The sequence below is a fragment of the Theropithecus gelada genome, chromosome 6 (genome assembly GCF_003255815.1).
Source record: "Theropithecus gelada isolate Dixy chromosome 6, Tgel_1.0, whole genome shotgun sequence".
NCBI classification, from domain to species: Eukaryota; Metazoa; Chordata; class Mammalia; order Primates; family Cercopithecidae; genus Theropithecus; species Theropithecus gelada.
The window spans coordinates 9353084-9360425 of record NC_037673.1 but is presented as its reverse complement, the minus strand read 5'-3'; the positions used below and the strand labels follow the sequence as shown (position 1 = coordinate 9360425).

General features: G+C 41.4%; 1 protein-coding gene and 1 pseudogene across 2 annotated transcripts; both read left to right on the top strand.

Annotated features, from left to right (window-relative positions):
• Positions 1-427: 427 nt before the first annotated feature.
• Positions 428-1776, top strand: TAS2R1 (taste 2 receptor member 1). The gene has a single exon (XM_025386879.1). It carries the CDS (start codon positions 748-750, stop codon positions 1645-1647), a length of 900 nt encoding a protein of 299 aa, XP_025242664.1. The 5' UTR covers positions 428-747; the 3' UTR covers positions 1648-1776.
• A 2339-nt stretch (positions 1777-4115) lies between these two features.
• Positions 4116-4596, top strand: LOC112625709 (annotated as a pseudogene). The gene has a single exon (XR_003119756.1). The product of XR_003119756.1 is annotated as a receptor of activated protein C kinase 1 pseudogene (transcript).
• Positions 4597-7342: the final 2746 nt, after the last annotated feature.

The following is a 7342-nucleotide window of genomic DNA, read 5'->3' as shown; positions in this document are numbered from 1 at the left end:
AAAGGTTTTAACCCCTGAATTACCCTGCAGATGCTGACCAGGGTGAGCAGTGCTGAGTGCTTGTCTTCATTTCATTGCACCTTACTTTCCCTTAGGCCTTTGACCTGGTGCACACACGTATGTGCAAGCTTAATTACTTTGCTTTTATACTTAGTGATACTTTTGTTTTATTATGTATGTTTTATTCTATAACTATTTTATAGATAGTTTTGAATTGCTCAACCGTTGCATATTGGGGAACTACTCAGGAGTCCTATGTTGCTGGTTGTATTATATCATCATAACGGAAGTGAAAATTTCAGAAATATGTATTTTAAAAGAGTACACAGATAACATTAAGTAGAATCACACCTGTAGACAAAATCAATTATTTGTAGTAGAGATGAAGAATTGAGTATCTTTGACTAATTACTGTGGAGGAGCCGTTCTCCCAGCCATCTAAAGGTGTCTGATTGCATTATTTGCCTGTGATGACTTTGAAAGCTAGGTAAACCTGTAAAATGCAAAAGCCATCAATAAGAAGCAAATTGTTGCTAGAGTATCTCCTCCTTATTTGACTGTCTCGGAACTAAATTGAGAAAGCAGTGACATAAACAAATATACACAAGCTTCCTGCCTCATGCCTTTATTGTTTGTCTTGTTCTCCAGAGGAATCCTGATCTAATTGAAGAATAACGTGAATAACCCAGCTGGTCCAAAGCTCTATAACTGCATTATTTTTTAAGTAAATAATTTTTTATTCCTAAAATGCTAGAGTCACACCTGATTATCTATTTTCTTTTTGCAGTGATACAATTTCTTCTTGGGACTTTCACGAATGGCATCATTGTGGTGGTGAATGGCATTGACTTGATCAAGCACAGAAAAATGGCTCCGCTGGATCTTCTTCTTTCTTGCCTGGCGGTTTGTAGAATTTTTCTGCAGTTGTTCATCTTCTACATTAATGTGGTTGTTATCTTCTTGATAGAATTCATCACGTGTTCTGCGAGTTGTGCATTTCTCATATTTGTAAATGAATTGGAACTTTGGCTTGCCACATGGCTCGGCATTTTCTACTGTGCCAAGGTTGCCAGCGTCCCTCACCCACTCTTCATCTGGTTGAAGATGAGGATATCCAAGTTAGTCCCGTGGATGATCCTGGGGTCTCTGCTATATGTATCTATGATTTGTATTTTCCATAGCAAATATACAGGGTTTATGGTCCCGTACTTCTTAAGGAACCTTTTCTTCCAAAATGCCACAATTCAAACAGAAGTTAAACAGGCTACACAGATTTTCTCTTTTGTTGCTGAGCTCTTAGTGCCATTACTTATCTTCCTTGTTGCTGTTCTGCTCTTGATTTTCTCTCTGGGGAGGCATACCCGGCAAATGAGAAACACAGTGGCTGGCAGCAGGGTTCCTGGCAGGGGTGCCCACATCAGCGCGTTGCTGTCCATCCTGTCCTTCCTGATTCTCTACATCTCCCACTACTTGATAAAAGCTTTTCTCTTTTCTCTAAAGTTTCATGTCAAAAGGTTCATCTTTCTGTTCTGCATCCTTGTGATTGGTACATACCCTTCTGGACACTCTCTCATCTTAATTTTAGGAAATCCTAAATTGAAACAAAATACAAAAAAGTTCCTCTGCCACAGAAAGTGCTGTCAGTGAGAGAGAACTTTGATCAGTTCATAGAACCCATGATTCAATGATTTACCCATGCCAGCCACACTTCCCTCAGCCAGACAAAGCAGCCTGTTCATAAATATACAACACATCCCCTTCAGGCTGTTTATCCAGCCTGAGGTATTTTTATGGATTTGCTACTTTTCAAGCAGTTAAACTGATTTTGAAAGCACAACATATGTTGATGGATTACATCAATGTCAATATCCTGGTTGTGATATTGTACTATCATCTTGCAAGTTGTTACCATTGGGAAAACTGAGTAAATGATCCAGGGTCTTTCTGTGTTCCTTCTTACAAATGCATTCATATCTACAATTATTTCATAGTCAAAAGTTTGGTGAAAAAGAAAAGCACATGTTTGAACTTGTGATATCAGAAGGACACATGAATGCTGTATGGTCCATGACTGTCTGACGCCTAGTCTTCGATGATTTATCCTGACTTTAACGGGCTGACTGTTCATTTCTAGTCTACCTGGATATTATTTCTGCTCTGTTTGTTGGAGTTGCAGGCAATGGAGCCATTCTTTCTCCTCAGATCACAAACGAAGCAAGGACAAGCAGGCCTTCTCCATCCTTATAAGCATATTCTACTACTTCATTCTGCAGAGAGTCTAGATGCCATGGTGACATGGCCAATCAAAGGATAAAGGGGAAGACAGATGGAGGAGGAGGAGGATGAGTCGAGGGCTGAATGCCTGTTTTCCATTTCTCCTAGCTGTGCACTCTGAACAGACAATAACTTGCAAAGATGTTTTACTTTGTATTTGTGTGCCTGACTTTGAGACCCTTTCAACCAAGGGTGGAAGTTTGGAACTCCTCCTGCATTGCATGTCTTCCCAATGAAGCAACATCAGTAGGTGGGTGGGGCTGGGGCTGTCTCCATCTGCTTGAAGTCACATATGCATTTTCTCTTTGGTTGAGATTTTGAATACTAAGAGATAGATAGATAGATAGATAGACAGATAGATAGACAGATAGATAATTATGGAGATAGATATACTTATGTATTTCCAAAACAGCTTCAGAACCATTTTGCTTCCAGATAAGTAAATGAAGCAAAAAATGTTCTTAAGCTTAGCTGTAACTTGTAGTTCAGGTGCGATGATGCAAAGTAGGTTTAGGTTTAGATTTGCCCATCACCAGTAATAGGAACCCAAATACAGCTTTTCTAACCCAAGCCATGCAGGCCTGGTTATAATACACAAATGAAGGATTTAGCTTCAGAAGATTCAGGGACATACTTATCTTCTTGGGCATGGGAACTAAGCTCTGAGTGTACTCTCAACTTCCCACGGGTTTCACACTTCATTCCCCAAGGAGCAAAATGTCAGCCTCCATCTTCCTGCTATTTCATTTTCCCACATCCCACTAGGTAGGAAGGTTTGTAGCTAATCACGCACTCAGGAAGCCAACTGTGGGAAGATCAGTTGTATCCTGGATGTAATTATTGCTTCTGATTGGGGGAAAGGACAAAGAAAAGTCAGTTTTATTTGTCTCAAGTTCAGAGAATATCCGGTTCCTTGAACCTGTGATATGTGTACGTGAAAGAGTGGGAGTAATTTCAAACATTCAGGGAGAAATTTGTCATGATACAAGTCTCATGTGTTTTTTTTTTCTTCTGATATTAAATTCTGATTCTATTTCATGCAACTCCAGCTTTAATAATGTTAGCTAATTAGATAACTATTAAGGATGACTAGGTTTGTATACTGTTATCAAGAAATGCTTTAAAAAGAATTCATAATAAAACAAACTATTCTAAAAACATTTTCATAGTCTACTTTCCTAGAAATATATTTCTTCCAGAAATGTTGCCTAGCTATTGAGTTGATGAGTATTGCATAGGACACTAATTGCTCAAATTTAGAAGCAAAACAGACTGAGCCTTTGTCTCTCTGGAGCCACGCTTATCTGCACTCACCAGCTTTGCCAAATTGCTTTTTTCCACATTGAACAGTGGGTTGACCTCTATCATGGTGCAACATCTTTTTGTACTCACTCTTGTAGTTTTAGAGATGGGGCTGGACATTATGGCCTTGGGGAGTCTTGGCTGTGGAATGGCATGCCCGTAGGTGAGGGCAGTTGACTGCTGATTGCAGGACGTGGTGGTGCCACACTTCCTCTACATCCTGTGGCTCCCCGAGGAGATTCAGCGCTTGCTGCTCAGTTAAGTGGCTTCTGGTTGTGGCTTCCAAATAGACTCTGCACTAGGAGGCTGACTCTTAGTGAAATGGGAACCAGCAGTCTTTTTCCATTCCACTTTAGATGGAAGTTAAATGAGCAGACCAAAATCAGGAGAGAAGGGCTATCTTACTCTGTCCCAGTCTCTATTCTATCCTTGGCTCTTTCAGTCCCCAGTCCCAGGGGTTCTGCACAATCTCCACTGACTGAACATGATAACACCAACAGAGAAGGCTAAATCTGTGTGCTTATAGAAATAGACTGTTGTGGTATGGTATGGAACCTGGCTAACTGCAAGCTGAAGACCAACCACATTGGCCACACGGGCTATCTGAACACGGTGACTGTCTCTCCAGATGGATCCCTCTGTGCTTCTGGAGGCAAGGATGGCCAGGCCATGTTATGGGATCTCAACGAAGGCAAACACCTTTACACGCTAGATGGTGGGGACATCATCAACGCCCTGTGCTTCAGCCCTAACCGCTACTGGCTGTGTGCTGCCACAGGCCCCAGCATCAAGATCTGGGATTTAGAGGGAAAGATCATTGTAGACGAACTGAAGCAAGAAGTTATCAGTACCAGCAGCAAGGCAGAACCACCGCAGTGTACCTCCCTGGCCTGGTCTGCCGATGGCCAGACTCTGTCTGCTGGCTACACAGACAACCTGGTACGAGTATGGCAGGTGACCATTGGCACGCGCTAGAAGTTTATGGCAGAGCTTTACAAATTAAAGAAGAAAAAACTGGCACAAAAAAAAAAAAAAGAAAAAAAAGAAATAGACTGTTAAGAGTATAAATGTTGACTGGGCGTGGTGGCTCTAGAAATAGACTGTTACGAATATAAATGTTGGCCAGACGTGGTGGCTCATGTCTGTAATCCCAGCACTTTGAACACCAAGGCAGGTGGATCACTTGAGGCCAGTAGTTCGAGACCAGCCTGGCCAACATGGCAAAATCTTGTTTCTACCAAAAACACAAAAATTAGCTAGGTGTGGTGGTGTGCACCTGTAATCTCAGCTACTTGGGAGGCTAAGGCAGGAGAATCACTGGAATCTGGGAGGCGGAGGTTGCAGTGAGTCGAGATCGTGCCACTGCACTCCAGCCTGGTGACAGAGTGAGACTCTAAAAAAAAAAAATTATATGTGTTTATATAGAAAGAGTCAAAATTTGAATGTTCAACATAAGTTCAAAAGTCTCGCCAATGATAAATGCCTTTAAATTCTCAGCCACTCATTCAAGTGTAACAATTACTTGAAGATACAGTGCTCCGGACAAGAAGGTGCTAGAAAGACATCTAATGTCTGCCATCTGTCTTCTTCAGGCCGATGACCAGGCATACCAGGTGTTTCAGACAGTTCAAATGTTTTGCCCCATTGTATGTTTAAGTACAGGCATACTTCTCATGCTAAGGATATTGTGATTTTAGGTTTGAAAATATAGTTTCCATAACTTTTGTCCTTGTAGAGTTATACCTCTTTGGGTGAGAAGAGAAACAGGTACTCAGAAATACGCAAGAGAGGAAGAAACCAGCCAGACCATTGAAATTCACATCGGCAATCAAAGGGGAGACAGATGTTACAGAGAGATGGCACCGATAATGGAGAAAAATCCAAATGACGAGGGCAGGGAGACCCACATGTTTTAAAGAGGGTTTTGCTAGGGAATGAGTTTGGAGTTAGACTGAACATTGTATTAACACAAGCTTGAGATCAGTAGAAAGTTCCTTTTTTATTATTAATATTCTTTGTTACCTAAAAATTGCAGACTCTCTAGGAAAACTTTATGCCAGGAGAAGGGCATGTACTAGGAAAATTTCCTCAATAAGCTGAAAACATTAAGATTTTGGGGACAGTCAATACAAATTCAAGATACCTCATGGACATGGGTTTCACTGCCATCTTCACTGCTGTCTTTCTACACAAAACTAGTTTCTCTCTCTCACTAATACAGCAACTTATACCTTGGTAGGATTAAAATAATGATTGTTTTCAAGATATAAACATGTGGATTCATATCTGTGACATCTGGATCTACTTAATCTTTTTGACTGGGGATCAGGAATTGGCGATTGTATCCTAAAATTGAAAATGTATTTATATCAATGAAATCAATGAAGTGTGGATTTCCTTTTATTATTTTTGGCATTTTATATTGTTTCTATTTTAAACATTTCTCCACAAGATCATAAACATAATATTAAATCAAAAATTGCTTCAAATTCTGACGACGGGTCAATTTTTTTTTTTTCTTTTTTTGAGACAGAGCCTTGCTCTGTCACCCAGGCTGGAGTGTGGTGGCATGATCTCGGCTCACTGCAACCTCCACCTCCTGGGTTCAAGCAATTCCCCTGCCTCAGCCTCCCAAGTAGCTAGAAGGACAGGCGTGTGCCACAATGCCCAGCTAATTTTTGTGTTTTTAGTAGAGACGGGGTTTCACCATGTTGGCCAGGCTGGTCTCAAACTCCCAGACTCAGGTTAGCTGCCTGCCTCCGTCTCCCAAAGTGCTGGGATTACAGGCATGAGCCACCGTGCCTGGCCCAGGTCAATTTTTAAAATACTAAAGATTCATTTTGTTTAAACTTCAACGTTTCTGAGGAAAAAAGGTACAGCGTAACTCTGTTTCTATTTTTGAAGTTGGAATGCATGCTCTTTAGAGAGAGCTTTCGCGTCCGTGACTTAAACTCTCTCCCTCCCATGGATCGGTGTAAGTCCTACAAGATAAGCACGCACGTAAGTGTGCCGGGTGGAATTTGAATTCGGGAGCGTGCAGGGACTAAGTCCTGTAGCTAGACTGGACTTGGCACTTGGTGGGCACCGCTTGAATGACTCCAGTTCCACAACTGCTGGGGAAATTTCAGATTCTTCTGAGGATGAATTTAATGTAGAAATTAAATAAGCGACTAACAGTGGAGTAGGATCTTATATCACTAAATACACGGAATGTCCTCTGGCAAAAAACCCACCCATTTGAACAGCAGATGCTGCATTTGCGATTGTAAATTACTAAGTCTTACTTCACTTGAAACGCAGCCTGGTGGCTTCTAGAAACATTGACCAGATATAGGATTTGGTCAGGAAGTTTAGTTTCATGATTAATAGTCTCCAAAATACCACTGCTTATCTGCTAAAATATTTGAAATTCCTGAACTAAGGGCTTATGCCTTTGATAATGAGATAGGATGTTTTCAGCAGCATCGGTTCCTGGTGGGTGTGCAGAAGCAGCTCTGTGGGATGAGAGAGGGAACCTAGAGTGTGACATTTTAGATTGGGAGGCTGACTGGATATGTGTAGTCCTGTTGAGAGGAAAGTCATTAGTCCGTAGGCAAGTCACAGCGCTGCGTTGACAAAGCCAGCAACCCAGTCTCCTCAGCTCTCCTCCCTGGAACCGTGCCTGCTTATTTTGGTGATTTAGGCAACTTTTGTGCAATGCAGTAAGCCCTGTCATGAACTGAGTCTCAATTTCTTCCTCTGCAAAATGGGATTAAGAATAACACAT

Excerpts from the sequence above, each read along its gene's own strand:
- TAS2R1 (XM_025386879.1), top strand. The coding sequence starts at position 748 with ATGCTAGAGTCACACCTGATTATCTATTTTCTTTTTGCAGTGATACAA.